The sequence below is a fragment of the Sparus aurata genome, chromosome 2, assembly GCF_900880675.1.
Source record: "Sparus aurata chromosome 2, fSpaAur1.1, whole genome shotgun sequence".
NCBI classification, from domain to species: domain Eukaryota; kingdom Metazoa; phylum Chordata; class Actinopteri; order Spariformes; family Sparidae; genus Sparus; species Sparus aurata.
The window spans coordinates 1,952,923-1,976,188 of record NC_044188.1 but is presented as its reverse complement, the minus strand read 5'-3'; the positions used below and the strand labels follow the sequence as shown (position 1 = coordinate 1,976,188).

Sequence of the window (23,266 nt, the reverse complement as noted above, 5' to 3'; positions counted from 1 at the left end):
CAAATAAACCCTCCAAAACTCAATATAAACTTAGCAGAATTAGCTGTTAGCACTTCCTGTTAGCAGTGAACCTGTGGATGAACAGACAACTATCACTGGATCACTGTGATACTGAAGAGAACTTAAAAACATGATGTTTCTAAGGCAGGTTCTGCACATGTGAGGAGCGTCTGTTCATTTGAGGATTTCTAAGCAGACCCTTTTATTCTGAAGAGTTTACTGAAGAGACGTACCGACCACTCCGGGTGCAGCAGGACGTCGGTGAGCTCCAGCACCAGCGTGTAGGGCGGCTGGTAGTACGGCTCCTTCAGAGGGTCGGGCAGCAGCTTCGGGCTCGTCGGCTCGATGATCATCTGATCGTGACGTCATCGACACACACACAGAAACAGCAGGTCACAGTTTGCATTCATGAATACAACATATTTCACAACATGTTCTAGAGTCAGATGAGGAAGTCTGCGAGTCAGAATCAGCTCTGAAAACCCCCAACAGGAAGACGGGATATGCCCACGTTAAAACAAACCTATAGATTGTACATTCATGAAGGTTTTTATAATCACAACTTTCACTGGGAAAACCCCAAAATATACTATAACATAAAGCTTCTGACTGCAGAAAATCTAACAGTAACATTTCCACCTTCATGTGTGGTTTCTACAGGACTGCCTTATTCATATCAACACTATTAATTCTGGTAACTCAAAACAGAACGTGTTTTTTTGTAAATCACATCCCATAGTCGCGTAACAGAGAAGTAAAAGCGAAAGAAAGAAGAAACAGAATACTAAGAAAACCTCCGACCACGTGGACGATTGCGAGAACGAGGACATTTAGATTTAGATCAATCTGACATTTGTTATGTTTTACATTCAGTTCATTGTGATGACGCTAACAAAAAAAATTCATGACGTTAATGAGCGTGTGCTTCTTGTTGTTGCATAACATTTTTATTTATTTTAATTTGTGTCCTCGTCCATATATACAGCGGTATTTGCATATATGCAGTTTCAGGGGCAACGGTAATATATTTATTTTGCATTTAATGCATCATCAATAATATTTCAGTTATAAATTACTACAGTTATGTCACGTAACGTGTCACGATCTGCGTCACCGACTGAAGTGAAGTGTTTACTCAACATGAACACGTTAATATAGACTGTGTGTTTAATACAGCCGAGCCTGTTCTGTGTTCTGTTTCTGTGTGACTGGAATAATCCTCTGAGCACACTTTAATTTACATTTTTTGAGTCACACCATGCAGTCCTTGTTCTGTGAAAGAAAAAGGCTTGTTGTGTTATTACAGGCGACATTATAGAAGCTATATGTCTGTTGTGTTTCATATGACTGAGCCTTCAAATAAAAATATTGTAATATCTCATGATATATAAGCCTGTGATCTTCTGTCCCTCTGCTCATCTCTGCAACCAAGGACATTTATTTATTTAAACAGATCTCGGCAGTTTAATTACTCTATTTTTACTTTAATATTCTAGTTTGGAACTGCACACATGTCTCCCTCTGCCCTGAATTTAAACTGGAGAAGAAAATGTCCTTTTTCTTTCCTAGAACCTGAACGTCAGTTTCATCAGTGGAGGCTTCAGTCCTGCTTCCTCATTTAAATGTTTTAAACTGAAGGATTTGATCGTCCTGGTTCTGGATGCGTGACTCGCTCACCTGTCTGTAGTCCTTGAAGTATTTGTAGGTTCTTTTCAACTGTTGGACGACTGGAGGTTCTGAAACACACAATGAGATTCAACACAATTCATTTTAAAGGACAAACAGTGAGAAAGAAAGCAGGAAGTGGATCTGAGGTTAGATCCCCTTTGACTCAGAGGTGAACCACAGCGAACACAGTTGTAGTCTTAATGGGTCGTAAAAACTACAACTCCCTGAGGAGACGCCATCACTGACAGCTGATAAGATCTGATGCTCGATGAGTCTGTCTGGACAAACAATCAGTGCAGGTGTTTGAAGCCGAGTCATTAAAAGTCTTAATAAAGTGGTCTGTGATGCTGATTATTAAATCAACTTGCTGATATCCGATCAGCCGATGATCGAATGTTCCTTCATTTTTGTCGACCTGCATTTCAGATAACAGAGTCTGAGAATCAGTTTTATCTTTGTTTTAACTTTAAGCGTTTTATTCATCTAGGATATTTTTAGCATCTGCTTCACATTACTGTTTAACCACAGCCTCAGGTGAGCACGCAGACATCAGGGGGAAAAGACAAACTGCAGGAAAGAACCTGAAAAAAAGCTCCTGGCACCCGACAACACATGAGTGAGGCTGTTTCTGCACCATAAAGACACGATGCAGTCGAGTTATGAGAATAAAATGAGATGAAAACATGGCGAGGCCACATTTCCAGCAAGGCAGCGTGGGTAACTGGTGTGTTATGGTCACATGTACCACGATTGTTTGCATTATGCAGTTTTCCAAATATCCATAAACCATAAAAACTCTATTATTATTATCAATCTGTCGAAGTGAAAGAACAGCCAAGCGTCAGGATGCGATCTGATTGGTCGGGGCGAGGCTGAACACAGATATCATCAGAGGTGTCACCTGGTTCGACCTGCAGCTCCAGAAACTGTTCAATGAGCTGCTGATGACGCCGCTGATAAGCCAGCGAGCCGAGTCCTGCTAACAGCACCTCCAGCTGTCAACGCGCTAATGACTAATAAAAATAAAGACTCCGTTTCCCATGGGGCCGCGGGCTCGTTACTGCAAACAGGAGCACAATGACATGATACACACACGCGCGTGCAAGCTTCTCTAGTCGTCCATCTCTCTCTCTCCAAACACACGCTGAAGCTAGCACGCTCCGGTCCCCAGGGACTCAATACCCCAGAGTTCATAGCAGCGTGCTGAAGCAGGAAGCAGAAGCCATCTGCCACGGTCCTGCTGTGAAGACGCGCTGACGCTTTCACACGTGTGGGTGCGTATAAATGTATGTGTGCGTGTTAGCAGATGGGGAGGTAAGTAAAGATCAGAGGTGGAGCAAAAGGTTAGCGAGGACGGATGTACACAAAATCAGTTTCACGGGTCAAAGATGTGAGCGAGCCGAACGCAGAGAGGTTTAATTCTCTCTTACAGAGAACTGGAGCCCGCAGTGAACTTTCAGATGATGGAACAGCTTCTCTACGGAACACAAAGTGAACTTTGAGGCAGCACAACTGAAGAATAGTGTTTGAGCATCAGAGTCGCCACGTTTAATCTATTAGTTGAAATTAATCACCAACTGTTTCTATGATTGATTAACTGGTTTGAGTCCAAATTCTCTGATGTCAGCTTGTTTAACATGAATACTTTCTGGTTTCTTTCCTCTGTGACAGTCGGCTGAATGTCTCTGTGTTGTGGATAAAACCAAACGTTTGAGGATGTCATCTTGAGCTTTAAAAGAAAACGTTTGAATCAAATAATGAAGCTTTGGGGTTACAGGACGGGCCGTCCGCCATCCCAGAGGATCTGTTTTTGAACCTTAAAGAAAAACTGATGGACATGTTGCACCATTTTCTGCCATTTAACAGATCAAACAACTACTCATTGATTGAGATTGATCTTTAGTCGCAGCCCTGGTGAGCACGCAGACATCAGGAGAAAGCTGGAGGAAAGAACCAGAAACAAGCTCCCGGCAACAGAAACAAACAGTTAGTGTTTCTGTTCCTGGACAATAAAGATGTGATCCAGAGGAAAACATGGGGCCGCATTTCCAGCAAGGCCTTGTGGGTAACTGCCAAGGCACCCTAAAGGTAAATCAAGTCAGTGGAACAGGGTTTTGTTTGGGGAGTGTATACCTGATATTTTCAGAGTGTAGCAAAACCAAAACACTGATTGTTTTTATAAAATGCCTCGTTACAGGTGAGATGAACACTGAAACACCGATGTTCATGTTATGAGCTCAAACTTCTCAATATGAAAATAAGAAACTTTTATATTCCGATTTTATATTTATTCATCATATTTCTGTTATGTTTCTCTTCTCGTGCAGTCATTCACTAAGCTGAGCAGCCAATGAGAGCGTCTCTCTCAGCGTCAGACGCCACAACAACTACTGACTCCTGATGATTTCAAGTGGTCGACTTTTGAGTTTCACCCACTTTCACTGAGACACTGCAGAGCTCGTTTCTGCTGCGTCATCCGAAACAAACAAGGAAGAAATAAATAATACAAGGGATGTGTGTGTGTGTGTGTGTGTGTGTGTGTGTGTGTGTGTGTGTGTGTGTGTGTGTGTGTGTCTTTTGAGGAATGAGATACTGAGCAGGTTTGACACACAAACGCGTGCAGGCAATGATGGAGTGTAAGCGTGGCTGTCGAGTAACCTCTCCCCTGGGAACTAACCACACACACCCTGTAATAGGGAAGCCGAGAGTGTGTGTGTGTGTGTGTGTGTGTGTGTGTGTGTGTGTGTGTGTGTGTGTGTGTGTGTGTGTTTTGGGGGGGTTCAGATTAAAGCTGCTTTTATTATGTTAATTGTTGGAGACTGGGGGTGGAGGTGAGGTGGTGGTGATGATGGGGGAGGATGGAGGAGTGGAAGTGATGTCTCAGGGTGGCTGATGGGTGGATGAACAGAGGATGACGGGGAGAAGATGGAGAGGAAGAGGAGGAGGAGGAGGAGGAGGAGGAGGAGGAGGAGGATTTGTTATCTGGTCAGCTTCCACGACTGAGTGAAGGAAGTCGGCGATGTTTAAAATGTGTCCGTCTGGATTTTCTTCCTCTCAGGAGTCAGAAAGTCTCTAATTTGTGATTCTTGTAGTCTTATTATTCAGATTTTCTTCAACTCGAGTGAATCTTTTGCTCGTACCGCTTGCTTGTAAACAGGAGAGGAAGTGAATGGCCTCACATCATGCTGATGATATTCTGGGAGTGAAGGACGAGAGGCCACCTTCTCCTCTTTCTTCTCCTCTCTTGTTCCTCTCCTTTCATCTTCTCTCCCTCTCTAACGGTCTTCCTTTCATAGTCAATGTCGGCTCTTTGTGCGAGAGGCCTCGCTCAGTCGAGCTGTCAGATCAGGGCTGTTTGTGTTTTCCTTGAAACCGGCCTGGGTGGGCCGACGCGGGCCAAACAACTTTCCCTTTGCCGTGAAACTGATCTGGTTGATGCTGAGGTTAAATATATCCTGGCGGAGGTTCTTATACTAGTTAAGCACAGAGTTTTGGCTACTAGTCACGGCGGCGTGGAGGCTAATTTAACTACGAGGAAGTTGAAGGAACATAAACACATAAAAATGGAAAAACGTAATTATCTCCTCCCTCCATGCTGATGGAAATTCAGGCTTCATAGTCCACAAAACAAACAGAAAAAAAAAAGGAATTATCCAAAACTCCATTAAAACTTAGCAGAATTAGCTGTTAGCACTTCCTGTTAGCAGTGAACCTGTGATGTACAGACAACTGTCACTGGATCACTGTGGTACTGAGGAAACCTTATAAATATGATGTTTCTAAGGCAGGTTCTGCTCATTTAAGGAGAGATTGTTTTGAGCAGATTTATGGAGTCCTCCTCTCCTCCCTCCATGCTGATGAAAGTCAGATGAAGTGTGTTAGTCCACAGAACAGTTCTGGAGCTTCACAGTAAAACAGAGTTGCAGCGTTCTGCTAAACAACTGAAGTAGCTGAAACTTGATTTAAAACAGAAAAACAACTATTTCCATGCCATCAACATGGAGGGAGGAGATGATGACTCCATAAATCTGCTTCAAAAACCTCAAAACAGACGCTCCTTACATGAGCAGAACATCAAGTTTTTATGTTTTCTTCAGTATCACAGTGATCCAGTGATGGTTGTCTGTATGTCCATAAGTGCACCGCAAACAGGAAGTGCTTTGATGACTTTACGTCTGAGAATAATCAGATCAGATTTCGGCCATTAAGCAAACAAGTGATGCAGCTTCAGTTTCTATAAAGTGTTCGTACATGCCGACGTTGTGCAGAGAAAAAACATGTTCGTGATCTCAAATTGCCAAATGAAGTAGAAGCAGATGATGATGGTCACTGGAAACTGGATTTACAATGTGGGAAAATCTAATAATATTTCAATCAATCACAGGAAGCAGCTCCACATGCTTTGAAAGTGAAGTAACGCTTTGATTCTTCTTTGTGTCACATGTGTGGCGGTGTGGGGAAATATCTCCTTTTAAAAGCAGCAATAAGCTGTAAAGAGTGGATGAAAAAATGAAGGAGAGGATATAAATAGAGAGGAGGAGGAGGAGGTGGAGAGGAAAACAAGCTGACAAAAGCCAGTTAAGGAGGGAGAGAGGAGGAATGAAGGAGGGAGGGGCAGAGGAAAATAATGAGAGAAGAGATGAAAGGAGAAGAGAAAAAAGAGGAGGAAGATAAACAGAGACAGTTAAGAACGTAGGAAAGAGGGGAGGAAATCAGGAGAGAGGAAAAGGATGGAGGGAGCAGGACAAGAAGTAAAGGATAAGAGGAGAGAATGCAGGATGAGGCAAAGGAAGGAGATGAGGAGAAAAGAGGATGAAAGAGGGATGAAGAAAGCATGTAAGTGCTGGGAAAAGAGCCGAAGAAGGGAGGACAAGGTGGTGAAGAAAAGGAGGGGAAATTAGAGGAAAGAGGGATGAAGGAAGAGGTAGAGATAGAGGTGTGGAGAGATGGATGAAGGGGCCTCCGTCCCAAACAAAAGCGGCTGTGGTCAGGCTCAGCATCTGCTTCACAACTCCTCCACCTCCCTCCTCCTCCACCTCCTCCTCCTCCACCACCAATCGTTTGTTTTCTCTCCGGGTGACAAACGGCAGCGTGGCCCAGCTTCTGTAATGTTTGGATCAGAGAGCCTGTGTGTGTGTGTGTGTGTGTGTGTGTGTGTGTGTGTGTGTGTGTGTGTGTGTGTGTGTGTGTGTGTGTGTTCTGGTTGGTTCTGACCCACTGTCAGCCTCTGATAAACGTTTAAAATTTTAACCTTCTTTCCTATTTCTTAACTTGTTTTAATATTTTGTATTTTTAATGTCTTCCAGCTTGTTTTTAATGTATTTTAATGTATTTTAATGTATTTTAATGCTCCTGTAAAGCACGTTGAGTTTCCTCGTGTCTGAATCGTACTAAACAAATAAACTTGTCTTGTCTTTTACTAGCAGATGTGGATTCTGTGTTCTGTCGCACGATGTCTTGTTTTATTTCTAATTGTATCTGTTTATAAAGCCTCCAAAGAAAGAGCGGTAAGTATTCAGAGGGCTGAAGGAACAGCAGGATTAATCATTATCATTATTATACTTTTACTTCAGAAGAAATCCCAAAATGTAAACCTCGACTCTACTCTGGATTATTGTGTAACACATATTCGTCTGTTTTTGCGTCTGGATAAATGTTAACCTGTGAGGATCAAGGGTCAATCCAAGGGGAAGGTGTGTGTGTGTGTGTGTGTGTGTGTACGCTGTCTCACATTTCCTGGTTGCTATGGTATCCGACGCTCCTCTGCATCACGCACACGAATGCCGCCACTTGGCACACAAACAGAGTCTCTAGCCAAACACGTCCCATAAGACCCATCCATCCATCCATCCATTCATTCATTTATCCATCCCTCCATCCCTCTGCTCTCCGTCTGCTGCTCCCAGAGGAGGAGGAGGAGGTGAAGGAGGAGGAGCGACAGAGGGGAGGATAGAAGAAGAGGATGAGAGAGAAGAAAGGCAGGATGGATGAGGAGAGGAGAAGAAAGGTCGAAGGCGAAGATAGAAAAGTTTGAGAGGATGGAGAGGATTGGAGGAAGAGGAGGAGGAGATGAAGGAGGTGAAGACAGTCCCCGAGGGGTCATGAACTTTTACCCCGGTCTCTAAGCTCATCAGGGAATATTTGTCTGCGGCCCCCGAGGTCCCTAAGAGGTCCCCGAGGTCATGATTGGCCCTCATTACTCTGAAGAGGGCTGATGGGAAATGAGCAGAGGGGCGTTTAGATCAGAGCGATGTCGAAGTCAGCGGGTAATAGTTCAATATCATTTATCACCTCTCAGTTCAAATCAATATGTGATGATGTAATAATCATACGGTGACGTACCGATCATGTGACTGCTGAGTCGGAATGAAAACAAACCAAATAAACATCATGTTGTGGGTTCAAATCCAGGCCGATGACATCACACGCCACCCGCTCTGTCTCTCGCTACAACAACTCATAAAGACTAAAAAGCCTTGAATGTAACGATCCACGTACGTACGTTAATACTTAAAAAGCAGCCGTTTGTGTGAAACTCATCCACCTACAAAAGAAAGATGCTGTAGGACTTTTACTGTGTCAGCTGATAACTAATAAAGACAGTTATTTTTTAATCATCAATGATTTCACTCTTCATGTTCATCAATTCATGTCTTTTTTCTTTTCTAAGTGTTACTTAAATGTCCAATGTGTAAAATAAGTAGACTTTTGAGACTCTTCACATACAGACGCTTTGGGATTGTGGGTGTCATTCTAGTTCATTTTTTATCTAGGATGGCTCTCAGTAGAGTGCATACCCCCGCCAAGGAACAACAACATGATTTACTTCAATGAAGCCTGATCCAAAAACAAGTTAAACACATTTCAACACACCAGATCCAAAATGTTGGATATGCACCAACGTGAGAGTAAAATCTCTGGATCCGTCCCTTCATACTGATCCGCACCAAAAGTTACTGGGTTCTATTCTGGGCCGAGACACATCCTCCATCCACGTCGGGTCATAATCTGTTCAGTACATTATTTTGTTATCCTGCTACAGGACAACAAACACACACAGGTGTAAACATCACCTCCTCTCCATCACCTGGCCTGCTAACTCAAAATAACTACCTGCAGTGTGTGTGTGTGTGTGTGTGTGTGTGTGTGTGTGTGTGTGTGTGTGTGTGTGTGTGTGTGTGTGTGTGTGTGTGTGTGTGTGTGTGTGTGTGTGTCAGCAGTGAGGGTTTACTCCGGGTCGATCTGCCGCGACAGAACTCTGCCTTTGAATGAATTCTGATCGCCTGCTGATGCCAATAATCTCTTCGTCAATACCTCAGGGTCCCGGAGGTCCAGTCCACCCGGCACCCGCATCGCTCCTTCTGTCCATCAATCAATCCATCTACACATCAACACATCCATCCTTCTGTCCATCAATCAATCCATCCATCTACACATCAATCCTTCTGATCCATCCCTCCCTCCGTCCTTCTGTCCCCTCTCTCTCTCTCTCCTGACCAGACTCCATTCACTTTTCCTGCACTTTTAGTTTCAGTGTGAAATCATCAGCGTTGGTCAGAACCAACAAGCCGCCGGCTGTAAACAGCACATTATCTTTACGGGTCGAGGACCTCGGGGAGCCAGAAACCAGGAGAGAGATGGAGACAGATGGAGAGACGGACAGATAGAGACAGACAGGATGAAAGAGGTGAGGCGGTAATAAAGTTACAGACACAGAGGGAGAGATGGAGGCCTGCAGTCAGAGGAGGACAAAATGGACCTCAGGGAGTATTTTATGATGGATGGAGGGACGGAGGGGAGGATTCAGGAGGAGGGGTGTGTGCAGGCAGCAGACACAGACTGGACCTCGGGGACAGAGAGGTATTGATGAAGTGATTATTGGTAGCAGCAGGCGATCAGAACTCGTTTAGAAGACGATTCAAATCTCGGCAGATTGATTTGAAAGTGTCAGCGAGCCGTCGGCAGCTAAATCATCTGAACTCCTGAAGCTGTGGATCATTTACCAAGGAGATCACTTCTGATTATTGATTATTGATGAGCTGTTGTTCATTCAAAGCATTTTAATGTCTGTGTGTTTGTTGGTCATGTTGGTTTAGTTCATTCAAACATGGTTAAAATTCATCAAACTGATTTTAGGTCGTATTTAGGTACAAATCTAGTCGGATTATTGATTAGTCATTAATAAAATATGAAACACGAAAACTGTTTTAATCACTGATATCTGTGTTTGATGTAAAATCAGAGTCGGCTTCATTTTGAGCTAAAAGAACAGAAAGTTAACGAATAACAAATTAGATAAAACAATATAATGACGTTGTTGTTACAAAGGAGCTTCTGTCCGTCACTTTTCAGCAACTGGCAACTAAATCCAAACAACACTGAGTCGACTAAAAGGCCAAAATGTGATAATATCATTTTGTGTGAAATGTTTTTATAAATGACAGATTAATTGTGTTCTAGTTAAATATTTGTGTTTTATTTGGATATATTTGGAATGCGAGTATCTGTAATCTGTTATTGTAACACATTAATTATATTTGTGTCCCTCTCTGATTGTCGATTAAGTCATTTTTTAAAATCAGTTAAACTCTTAACAGCGATTGATTGATTTATGATAAATCACTAACATGTTTCTGGGCTGCGATCCAATCACAGGAGCATCTCTAGTTCATCTTTGTCTTCTCTTTTAAACTCAAAGAAAAACATCGAGATATTACTTTTAAATTCTATTTTTATTGTCCTGTTTTTCACCTGTGACATCATATCGAGGTTCAGCCACAATTATTGTTTGAAGAAATCAATTTCTTCTCGTCAATTCTCGTCTTAGTCGTACAAAAAAGGTTGGAATTGAAATTTCTTTAGAATCTATCGGTGTTCTCCAGGACGTACTGAGCGGTACTTTTCTTGGACTTCCCCGGAGTGTTTTTCAGAGTTGCTGACAGTTTTAATAATAATTCTGCTTTTCAGTCGGTACATTATGAGTGACCTCTGACCTCTGAGGCTCAGTCTGCTGCCGAGCTGCTTTCTCTGGATAAAAAGCAGAATGTAAACACATGTGTGTGCTTTGTGCTTTTTTGGGCAGTCAGACAGGCAGTTTGGGGGGATGAATGATGGGTCGGGGGCATATGGGTGGTTGGTAGCAGTTGGCAGTGCCACCGACACTCTGTGGACACATCCATCATTCAGACAAACACCGACATGTCGCTGCCAGGGTGTCAATAAAAACACACATGTTCAGCAGAAGACGGAGGAGGACTCATCTGGAGCGTAAAAAGCCTCTTTCAGTCTGCAATCTGCTGCCGCTTGTTCGACAAACATGAAATCTGACTGGAGACGTTGGCAGAGTGACGTTTCAGCTACATTTCATTATCAATTCATCTGCGGATGTATTCGATATATAAGCTGGGACGAAAACAAGAACTTTTCTGCTCATTTCGTTCCTCTCATGTTGCTGCAGAATGCAAGCTAAAGATATCTTTATTTTTGATTTATTTATTCTGAGAAAGCCTGATTAGGGTTTTCACATCTTTTCTATCATTTTCCAGAACTTTTCCAGGATGTTCTCAGTGATGATCTTGCTGGTACGACAGACAGCGACTGGGCCAGTACCCAAATATATTCCTTAATTCATTAATTTACAACCCTTACGCCTTTTTCTCTTGCGAGTTGCAGTGTCTGACCCGCGGCTGCCAACACTAATAACCGAGGGCTGCTGAAAGTTTTCCTTTTCTAAATATACAAAAGAGAAACATAAGATGAGTCTCTTAAACCGAACAACTCGCTGGTTACCTTTAAAGAAAAATCTAAGATTTTATAACACTATATAGTCTGCTACTAACACCAGACTGTAGTGAGTAGTTGGGAGAGTTTAAATAATGTTCCAGGTAAACACAAGATTTTCCAGGACTGGAAAACTGGTAAACCGCGCGGGAACTCAAAACACAACAGACGGCAACAGCACGTTACAGATGAAACATCTTGACAACCAGGAGAAATTAAGAAAATGCTGATCAGACATAAACTTGCAAATAAAACTAATCTAGCTCACACCCTAAAAAGACACTTAAATAGGAGCTTTAACAATGGAGAGCAGCTAATCTGTCGTCACACGTTGTGAAAACACAGTGAAGTCGTGAACAGGTAACCATCAGTGACGTCAGTGTGTTCACACTCACCTCTGTCGAACTCGTCTGGAATCTGTCAGAGACACAGAAAAGAGAAGAAAGTGATTAAAATCTCTTCACACAACAGTTGGCTGACAATCAATCAATAAATCAATCAATAATTAGGGTTTTGTGTTGACGGCAAGCGTGTCAGCATCACATCTGGACCGATCAGAGCGTGTGATGTGACGACTCAGCGCTTATGTTTGCCGTGATGACAAAACACAACAAATCAATCAATTTAGGATTGATAAGAAGGCAGCGAGAGGCTGCAGGGCGGCAGGAGGCACCGCGGGATGAAGATAAGAAGAAGAAAAAGACGAAGAAGACAAGAAGAAGAAGACGAAGAAAGACCGCTGATGTTTCATACGACAGTGTGGGAATAATGAGAAGCATCAGCAGCTGCACACGTAATGAACAGAAATGAAAACAATAAAACAAATCTAAAAATAACAAAATGCGTTGCAGCAGGAAAGGAGGGAAGAGAAGAAGAAGAAGAAAAAGGGACAGAAGAAGAAGAAGATAAGAAGAATGAGGAAGTGGAATGAGAAGGACAGAAAGAATGAGGAAGATGAAAAGAGACGCTGCCGGAAAAGGAAGAGAAAACAAAGTATAAAAGAATGAAGAAAAGAAAAAACGGGAAGCTGGAGAGAGGAGAGGAAAGTGAGCTGGAGAATCATGAATGGATCTGATGGAGCAGACAGGGACGGAGTTGGGCTCCACCTGGTGGCCATGAAGCAGAATGACAGCTGAATCAACACAGTGAGATTTTACTGATTTCACAATAAAAATAAGGGAGTAAAAGACACGAAACCTGATGAATCATCTGCTGGTTGAACAGACTGAGAACAAAGTGTCCTACAATAACAATAATCCATAAACACACCTGGCTGCTGAACAGACTGATCACTCTGAATCTATTAGTTTTGCTGTGATCTTTGTCTTTATTGCTTATTTTAATCAGTGAAATCAATGTTTCCTCTCTGGTTCAAAGGGTTTGTTGTACCTGGGTGGTTCATGCATCAGTGTGATGTCCAAAATAAAAAACTTTCTGACTCTATTAGATGAGAAAACATCTACCAGTGATAGGAATAAATATACAACTGGGTGTGACTCGAGTGTTTAACCCCATAAAAAAAGTTCTCAGTTCTCTATCAGACTGTACGACTCAGGAAAAGGTTTTTTTCTGTTCTCTTTTACAGGGAACTCAAACAGAAGAACACGACGCTACGAGAACGGTATGCAAACTGACGGAGCAGTGAAAAGAAGTCATTAGAAGGGAACCAGCAGCTCACACTCGGGGGTGAATTGGTGCGAGGGGCCGAGCTCAGCTGCTGCCGGTCGTGTTGTGATGTGTGGCTCGGTGTGGACGGAGGTGTGAAACTGGCCGTTAAAAGCTCATCGACACCTTGAGACGACTGCAGATCTGCAGCCGGGAGAGCAGCAGGGGGACAGGTTCCCACACAGCAAACACCAGCCAACTACAGGACCATTAAAGCCAAGACAATCAAGAATATCTGGATAAGAGAGCTAGACTATTTAGATGAAATATGTTTAAAGATGGAAAGAATCATTCCATGTTTTTTCAGCCTCCTTCACCCTAAATTCTGCCTCATGATCGATCACCACACGTCGTGTCGAGTCCTGCAGCGACACCTCGGAGGCTGGCACACTTTGTCGCACCTCCCTGACACAAGTGTGCACTTTGAAGAGGAACAATTGTCCAGCTCGGACACATGGAGTGTGAGAGAAGTGTGCCGTCTCCACAGCACCTCCGACATCCGCCTCGAGACTAAAGACGGGAAGAAGTTCGACACAAGTATCTGAAGTAGAAGAAGACAAAGGCCGCTCATTAATCAGTCAATTAATCACTGATCAGAGCAGCTGGTCGTCACTTTGGTCTCTGAGAAACTTCGAGGCTGTACTGAGACCAGTATTCCCTTCAGATGGAGCTCAAGCGTGTCCCAACTTCCCACACTTTCACCTCACAGCCTCCGGAGAGGAGTTTGAAAACAAGAAGATTTAAAGCCGATGTGTCCTTTGAAGAAGCGTTTCCCAGAGTTTCTCCTCTGACAGCTGGGACCCGAGGGTGAGGACGGCGGGGGCAGAGGTGGGAGAAGTGTGCCTCGACTTTGAAGTGCTTCAGTCTGCCTGTTGGCTAGACAGGATACAACCCGAGGGGTTTATAATGTGTGACGACGGGAAGGAAAGATCTTTACAATACAGCACGGAGCAGAGGATGAGTGCTGGTTCCCGCATCAGCACAACACTTAACAGCACTTTGATTAATTGTGTTGATTTCACGGCATCTGCACATTAAAACTTGACCCGACATTCATAATGAAACAAGCCATTTATCTTAGAATTGCAAAAGAAAGTCCAGAAAATATGCGACCTCACGACCGCTGCAGTGTTTTAGTTGAAGACGTGTCCCTGATGAAGAGGCCGTGATGGAAACTAATGAGCGCCAAGTCAAAAAGTCGACGAGGACATGTCATGTCTCAGGACGGGCCATGATTGGCTGTTAATCTTTGCTTTGTTAATACTCAGAATCACATGACCGCCTCCCCTCAGAGGAGAGGATAAGATGATCCCAGCGTCATAGAGGAGCGAGCAGAATCAGAGGTGCCCATCGTCCTGAACTCGTCTCTGGTGGAAATCAATTTCCATCTTTCCCGAAGGTTTCTGTGTTTGGCGTGAGAGTTCAGCACCACAGACAAAGTTCACATGTTCGTTACTTCCCCTGCTCACGCCTGAAAAAGTTAATATGATCTAATGTTGCTGTTTTAAATCATTGTTTGAGTGGCATCATTATATAATAATGTTTCTCATATTTAAGAAAAATGGAGCTCAAAATACTGAAATGAATCACAAACAGTGAGAGCTTCACATAAACTGCAGCAGTGCAGCCATCTTGTGGCAGAAAGTGGTACAGCAGTGACGGCGGTCACACACTCAGTGTGTTTACATGACACTCAAGAAAACTGAATTACTGTGTCAGTCCGACTATGATTGGATCTTTAAGATGCATGTTTACACCTTAGTCTGACTTAAATCAGACCGGATCGGATTTCTCATCGAATTAAAACACCCAGATTATTGATTGATAGTCTCATTACTCCTGCATGTATACGTTCCATCAGATCAGATCAGATTTTGAGTTCTGCGCAGGCTCGACATTTCTTTCCCGGGGCCGTGAGCCGGAAGTTGAAGGACGGCGGCAGCGTCTTTCCTCTGAAATCACCACAAGAAAGAGAGAAAGAGCTCCATTGTGCATCTAGTTTGTGTAATTATCATGTTCACCATATATGAAGTGTACAAAGATGGAGCTTCGTCTCGCTCTTCCTACACCATCTTTCTGGAATGTCGAGGCAGTTTGTTGTTGCTGGTGACGTAAAGAGGTCAGCCGGAGGTGTTTCTGTTACCACTAGTTGAAACAGCGTACCGGGTATGACATGCTGACAGGACAATAATCCGGTTTTCTCACCAGCATTTATACTCGGACAACTGCAGTTGTCTGATTGAGCAGCAGAGTGGAACTATGGCTGTAATCTGACTAAACTGTGCATGTAAACGCACTGAGTGTCATCTGTCTTCAGGATAAAGCAGGAAAACTTGGACAGTTTCAAACACACACATGGGTAACACATACTGAACAGCTTATGTGTGTGCGTGTTCTGATACCGGACTAATACTGAGCCCGCTCCACACAGAGATGATGGAGGAGACTGATTGTGGGTTCAGAGAGCTGCTGTGGACGACAGCAGAACAGAGGAGTGTCTCTCTCATCAGCTGGAGCTCGTTACAGCGGCCTGACCCGACTGTAACTGACGCAGACGTCTACCATGATCAATATTCAGCTCACTTTGCCGTCATTGACAGGAGCTGCAGAAAATCCTGAATCTAGAAGCTGGACAACATGGCTGAGACCACACACACACACACACAGACACACACACACACACACACTCCTGGCACTGACTGTATCCTTTGAACTACGTTTCCCAGACTAACAGCTCATAAACAGCTCCGACACATGTTGCGGTCCCGTTTAGCATGAGAAGACGAGGAACAGTCTGAGGAGCAGGAGGTGAGATAAGTGTGCCGTTTGAAGGCCCTGATGAGCGGCACAAGACGGCTGCAGCGCCGCCATGAGAAGTGTGTCGTCTGATGGGAGCTGGATGCTCCCGACAGGAAGTCCAGGTGAGATAAGTGTGCTCTTTGAAAGGACGGGAACAAAGAGGAGACAAAAGACTGCTCAGCTTTCCCACAACACATCAGAGCTGCTTCAACTGGACCCCAAAAAGGATTATGAAGGAGACAGAAGAGGAAGAAGAAGTAGAAGAAGAACGGCTGAGTACTTGTCTTGCTTTTGTCTGTTCAATAGAAGAATAAAACATGGTCATGATGTCACTGGAGGCTCCAGTTTGAGGTCATTCTTCTTTGTTTCTCTCTGGACGACTCTTCGTTCCCGGGCTGGCTGCTTCAAAGTCATTATGACAAAGACCACTTAGCAGGAAGCCATCCCGACACGTTTGGCTCTTTGGCACCAACAAAAGGACGCTAATGTGAGAGAAGTGTGCCCTTTGAAGTGGAACGTCTTCCCACAGCAACACCTCCAACAGCAGATCCTGTCTGAGAGCTGAGAGCCTCAGAACTCAAGATCTTATCTGAATAAAGGAATCTTTGAGAAAAATGGAACAATTTGGACGATTAGTTTGGATATTAATGAGTTGTTCACTTCTTTAAGACATCCTGAAGAAGCCTGATGACGCAGAAGCAGTTAATGTGGCTCACATTAACAGAAGTACAGTGAGAATCTGATCCTCAAAATAATCGCTCTAAGGCATCGATGTCGCTCCCCGTACGCTGGTCGTCAGCCACTGTTACTGTCCATCTTAAAAAATGTTTTTATGGTCCACACGGAGCCCAAGAAGTCACGATGTGCTGAAACTACAAACACACATGACGTATTTCGCTTTCCTCGTGTGGATTTTAGCAAATCATGACGCATTTCTTCAGTCACATCATCCTAAACTCGCTCATGTAACATTCATCTCTAAAATCCAAAATCAATAAAACCACAGCAGATGAATAAAGTCGGTCCTTTCAGACATTTCCCTCAACTTGGCTCCACATTTTGCTTCCGGTGTTCAGAACCAGCGTAGAGGTCTCAGATCAGTCTTTGTTTTTCATTTTCCAATCTCTCCAACCTTGTGATTTACTTCAGTCTGCAGGAGACATTTCCTCAAACATGTTTATAATGACTCTTCAGCTGACTACAGAGACGGCAGGTTAAGTGTCCGGGTGGCACACTGGTCCATACAGTAGCACTGGTGTGTGGTACATGAGGAAGTGGTGGTCATTAGCGTGTGGAGGTGGGATAATTGGGCTCTTTGATGTTCTGACTCACAGCTCAGACGGACCTGATGTCTCAGCTACCTGTCGAGTGTGCTGCGGCTCTCTTACTGTATCACAATGAACAAAAGGAGGCCGGCGAAGGTGACGTAAGTGTGCTCCTTCCTTTCCCACGCAGACGCCTCCGACAGACGGACACACGTCACGGCCGCCTGTGATGTGTGTCCTTTACAACAGGAAGAGGATCTCCTACCTGTGAGGTGAGCGAAACGCCACCACACATCAAAAAGGATGAAATGGGAAGAAGAAGGGCGGCTGAGATTCACGTGAGCGCGCCGAAGTGTGCCGACACAAACCGACCCATCAGCTCGGCTCGGCACGTGAACGTCCCATCAGAGACCGAACAGACGGCTAAATGTGTCCTCACTGTGTGGACACAAGCTTTAAAACCACCGTCACCTTCAAACAGTCAGACACTGACAGGTAATGTGTGCAGAACCACACCTGGAGGAATGGTGTGTGTGTGTGTGTGTGTGTGTGTGTGTGTGTGTGTGTGTGTGTGTGTGTGTGTGTGTGTCAATACAACTTACCATGTTTCCTTGTTCGTCCACTGAATTACTGCCTGAAACAGAAAGAAACACAAAAGTTGATCAGCTGTGTGGAAACAGACATCTTCATTATTTTTCACTGAGTTTGAGCTCGGTACCGAACTTTTATGGTACCAATCAAAATGTCTCCACTGGACCGAATATCAAACACTGAAGTACTGACAGCTGTCATCAAACGTCTCGACTCTCGAACTAACAGACTTGTTCTTTGATCAGATAGTTCCTGATTTAACTGACGATTACTTTCATCGCCGATTGTTTTCTGGATTAATTGATTAGTTGTTTGGCCTATAAAACATCCTCAAATGTCTTGTTTGTCCACAAAACAAAGACATTCAGTGTACTGTCATAGACGAGGAAAGAAACCAGAAAATATTCACATTCAGGAAGCTGGAATCATTAAAAAAATCATCAATCATCAATTAGCAAAATAGCTGACAGTCATTTTAGTAGTTGACAACTTACAAACTAATCAATTAAACTCTGCAGCTCTGAACATCTGAGACTTATGGAGGAGAGTTTAAACAGCACTAATAAAGACCAGATCTAAATAGTCTATGAATCAATTAGTCAACAGGAAACTCACTGGCAACAACACGAATCATTCATCAATAAAACATGTCAAATATTAGTTAATTGCAGCGTTAGACTGGCTTCTTTTCTCTGTTTTTCATCATTGTAACCCGACGTTGTCTCAGTGTTGTAATGTTTGTCACATCTGAAGAGCTTCCAAACTTTCTTTTTAAGATCTTAATCAATAATGAACAATGAATTATGAGTCATACTTACAAGAGAGAAAAAAGGACAAAACAATAGACACTGAAATCTCCAGAAGCATCTTTTCAGTCTCTTCTTTTTCTTTAGTGTTTCCTCAGTTTCATCACTGTATGAACGAGCTGACGCGACACTTACACCTGCAGGTATTAACTGCATGTCACCCAAATCTCGTGACAACAGATAGAAAACAAAGTATTTCACAAACCTATCTGCAGGGAAACCACACAGGAAACATGTGGACGTGAATATTTTCCAGTACTCGTCAGGTTATAATCCAAAAAAATCTTCCTTCTCCAAAGGGTAAATCCACACAGAAGAAATGTGATTAAATTCCACAAATGTACAGAGCAGATTCTGATCCGGTTCTCCAATCGTGCAACAGAATTATTCCACAACACAGACGAGATGAGGAAATAGTGACAGGAAAAGTTAAAAAGATGGTAAATCTCCAAAAGATCCAAAGTAGTATTTCCATCTTGTTTGCGCTCCATCTTTCCTGCCATCACTCACTCCTCTGCAGACCGAGCGGCTGCTAACGAGGACGGAAACAAACCAACTTCAAATAAAAGAGTAGAAATCCAAGCGTGACTTCATACCAGAACAAAAATGTAAACTTCAGGGCCTGACAATCAAAAAGACAGAAGCAGCAGCGGCTTCATGAGCGCAGCAGATGAAGCTGACAGACCCTGTTGAGTTTCTGTGATGAGTTTCCTTCACCGACTGCTGCTGAACGCCAACACTTCCTCTCAGCTGCTGGGAGAATCTGCTCACTTACTGACTCTTGTTTTGTGAAGAAAATTTACAAAAAAGTCCTTCAAACGTCTTCGTTTTAAAAAAAAAAACCCCAACAAAACAAATTCCTGAAACCTCAGACAGCGGCTCTTCTTCCTCACAGGAAGTTCAAACTGAAATCTTTCTGCTTCTCTCGTCACTGACTGAAAACTCAACCAGCTCGTTCAAACTTCTCCTGACTCACATGAGTGTTTTTCTATCTGACAAACTGAAGATTTAAGCCTCTTCATTGCTCTCAGTCCGACTCATCTCTGCTGCTCACCTCGACTGACAGCTGCTGGCTCCACCCACATGTGGGCCGTCCCTCCAAACAGGAAGCTGGGGGCGATAAACTAATCACACCCAGTGCTGACAACGTCGTCTTCTCCTCAGTGATGGAGAGGGAGCTCCTGATCGGATCAGCTCAGTCACACAGTTCTATTTTCATTACATTTGTCTGGTTGCAGTTTCATGTCTCAGTAAACTGATTCTTGTGGTTTTGGACAGTTGGTTGGACTAAACAAGATGAATGAAAACGTCACTTTGGGCTCTGAGAAACTGCTTCTGCCTGTTTTTCTAACTTTAGTAGTTCAAATAATTATTCGATTAACTGAGAAAATCAACAGCTGATTATTTAATCATGAAAATAAGTATTAAAAAAGAGGTGAGACAAAGAAAAACTGTCAATACCTAAAACTGAAAAGCCTTTTTTCTTTTAAAAATTACACTAAAATTGTTATATAGCTAATTACATTTCTGTTGATAGTCTGACTGATTAAGCAGCTGATCATTTAAACTCTGAATATGGCGCCTCAAATATTGATGCTTAAACTTTACAGAACAATAAATCCAAATGATTCTGGATGATCCACAGCAGCACTGGCACTGTTTTGAGATCTGTTCCAGATTAGAGTAAGTGGTGAGAGTGCAGCCGGTCCAACCACGAGGCGTCAGCGGTGAATTACAGAGCTGAATGGACAGACAGATAAACTGACAGCGTGATGTTTCTGTTTGACCTGCAGTGACTCTTCTGTTCAACAGAATCACTGTCTCACAATCTGCATGTTTTCCATTAAGATGCCACATTAGTCTTTATACAAACTGAGCACGTCTGAGATCAGAACACCTGAATATTTCACTGGCAGAATGATCACTTCAGACACTTCTTTTCTGATGAGTTGTTAGATTAAATGTTTCACCACTCACCGAACACGTAGACCATCCCGACCGCCCCGCCGAGGCCCATCAGACCCGCCAGCCGCAGCACCATCTTCTTGGCGTAGGCCTTGTTCTCCTTGTCCTTCTGCTTCTTGTCGTCCTTCTGTTCTCCCTCCCTCTCACCTTCACCTCCCTCAGGAGGAGGCTGGCCCTGGACCAAAAGGGACATGTGACCACCATTAATGTCTATATCATCAGTGTATTATCCCAACGCCAATCACGGGCGTTATGTTGAACTGCAGGTTGATTATTACCTGATTATTGTGATGTCAATCAGATCATGACCTGATCAATGATAGCAGAGCTGTAACTAGCGATTAGATTGATTAAATATTAACCTCTCATCACCTATTTTGAGGTTAAACAGTTCACCTTTCAGTCTATAAAACTGTTTCACCAACAGTCAGAAATGTGCATATTAAAATAACTAGATTGCTTGTAACCAGTGACTGTCTGGTATTTTTACTTACTGAATATCAAACAAGAAAGTGAGGAAAGGAGTCGCAGTAATAAAAAAGTCACTAGTATTTCTCTAAACCTGAGAAAACAAACACAGTGAGCTGCAGAACAGTGTGAGCTTCATGCAAGCTGATCAAATCTCTATCAGTATATCAGAGGTTATTTCAGTCTGTCCATGTTATTTATAGATCATCACAGATATTCAGACACTAAACAACATCATCGTTTTAAAGAACAACATACAGTACATCCTCTGACTTTCCATGATATTCTTTAGCAAATACAATATTTTGTCATTAATGCACAAGAAGTTTAACCTCCATGTTATTACAAGCTATGAGGCAACAGACGTTTGACTCAGTGGGGAGATTTCCACCTGTTTTTGTGGCTGTTTTTAAACCAAACCATGATCTTCTCCTCACCCCAACAACTGCTTAGTAGAGAAAAGTACAAAATATACTTTTAACTTACATGTGATTTTCCAGAAACATACTTGCCTAACATTTATTCTGGTGATTGGGATGTTTATTCTAATCAATTAAAATATAAATCCTCTTTATATGGTGGATGACTCCATGTATAGCTGTGTGTTTAAACAGGTTTCTGCCAGTCTTTCCTGATGGAGCTCCTCATGTTGACATTTTGTGGCTAAGATTTTATTATTGTGAAACACAGAAATATGTAGGTCAGTGGTGCGGTCAGGTTTTTTCATTCAGCATCAGTCTGTAAGATAGAGAGTGTTTTGTCTCACTGCGTTTTAGCAGCACGTCAGACACACATGGTGTGTGTGTGTGTGTGTGTGTGTGTGTGTGTGTGTGTGTGCTACAGATTTGGGCTTCAGTGAGGTGGATCTGAACGTGGGGAGGAGGAGGAGGAGGAGGAGGAGGGGGTCTGTTCTGACCTTCAAACCAAACAAACCTTGGCTGCTAACACAGTTTATCTAACAGCTCCTACAGATAACACGGAGCTCGGTGAGGCTCGGTTAGTTTAGTGTGTGTGTCTGTGAGGAGCTGATATAACATCAACATTACAGCGAGCCACACAGAGATGACACAGGTTACAACAGCAGGGCTGATGCTAGCTACATACTAGCTGTCACAGCTAGCCATGATAAGAAACCACACGCAAACTAACAGATATTCCGGTTAAGTAATGTAGCGACTGAGCTCAGGTAGCGGATGTCAACCAGGTGTGTCTCTGTCATGTGTCACAGAGAGACATCCAACCTGTCAGTCCAGTAAAAACGCATGCTAATGTTAGCTAGCTAGCCTGTTAGCTAAGCTAATTCCAGGTTCATTCATTCAGCAGAATGCGGGACATGCGCAGTACGGAGCAACAATCTGACACTTATGAAGTTGACATTTGTCGTGACACAAAGAATATTTAACACAGTCCCGCTGTGTCCGCCTGTCAGATACATGTTAAGATGTTAGCTAGCTTTCAGGACAACCTGAGGGGGGAATGTCACAGAAGTGGCTCCGATTTGATTGAGAAGGGCAACTCGTGTGGGCGGGGTTTACGTCCAAGCCACGAGCCGCAGTGTGTTCGCTCTCCCCGCCAACATCGCTGGCTGCTGGTACGCTACACAAATCGAGCGCACATACGCGGGCTAGCTTCCTCACCTGACTCTGCTGCTGCTGCTGGAGCCTCTCCTGGAGGATAGCCTGAGCCAGCCCGCCCGTCGCGCTGCCTGTCCCGGCCGGCGGCTTGTCCGTGGAGAGCGTCCGGACGATATCCACCACGGCCGGGGAAGAGGCACCCACCGCCCCGCTCCTGAGCCGCAGCAGGCCCCGGCTCGCCCGCACACACATGGGGAACACAGACGTAGCCGACATGTTGGATAGCAGCTCAAGCTGCCGGCGGACGTATGTGAAAAGGACAAAAGCAGCCGATTGGCTGGGGCCGGTTTGAGTGGCAGGCAGGAGGAGCGCTGAGAGCAGCGAGAGGCCACATGGAGAGGGAGGTGGGCGGGGCGTAGAGCGTCTGGTCCAATCAGAGGCAAGAGTGACTCTGACCTTCGGTTGCGACAGAAAACTGCCATGATGGTTGATGGCAAAGTGCCCAAAGTCTGCTCAATTATATCACCTGTATGAACAAACATGTCAGAAAAACATCCTGAAACAATTTTAATATGTCAACACAGGAAACATAAATAAACACCTGAACTCATCCTGAGTAGAATGAGTTTCTGATACAATTTTTTATTTTTTTTTATTAATTTTTTTTTCTTCTTATTTGCCAGGT

At 43.6% G+C, this 23,266-nt stretch overlaps 1 protein-coding gene across 1 annotated transcript in view; it reads right to left on the bottom strand.

Annotated features, from left to right (window-relative positions):
- timm50 (translocase of inner mitochondrial membrane 50 homolog (S. cerevisiae)) overlaps positions 1-22,925 on the bottom strand; it is a 33,105-nt gene extending 10,180 nt beyond the window's left edge. The window contains exons 1-6 of the mRNA XM_030401572.1: positions 22,645-22,925; positions 20,552-20,714; positions 17,780-17,811; positions 11,844-11,865; positions 1,678-1,736; positions 234-353 (exon numbers count right to left, since the gene is read on the bottom strand). Of these exons, the coding sequence (XP_030257432.1) occupies positions 234-353; positions 1,678-1,736; positions 11,844-11,865; positions 17,780-17,811; positions 20,552-20,714; positions 22,645-22,857 (609 nt within the window). The 5' untranslated portion in view covers positions 22,858-22,925. The remainder of the gene's footprint in view (positions 1-233; positions 354-1,677; positions 1,737-11,843; positions 11,866-17,779; positions 17,812-20,551; positions 20,715-22,644) is intronic.
- Between the last annotated feature and the right edge of the window lie 341 nt (positions 22,926-23,266).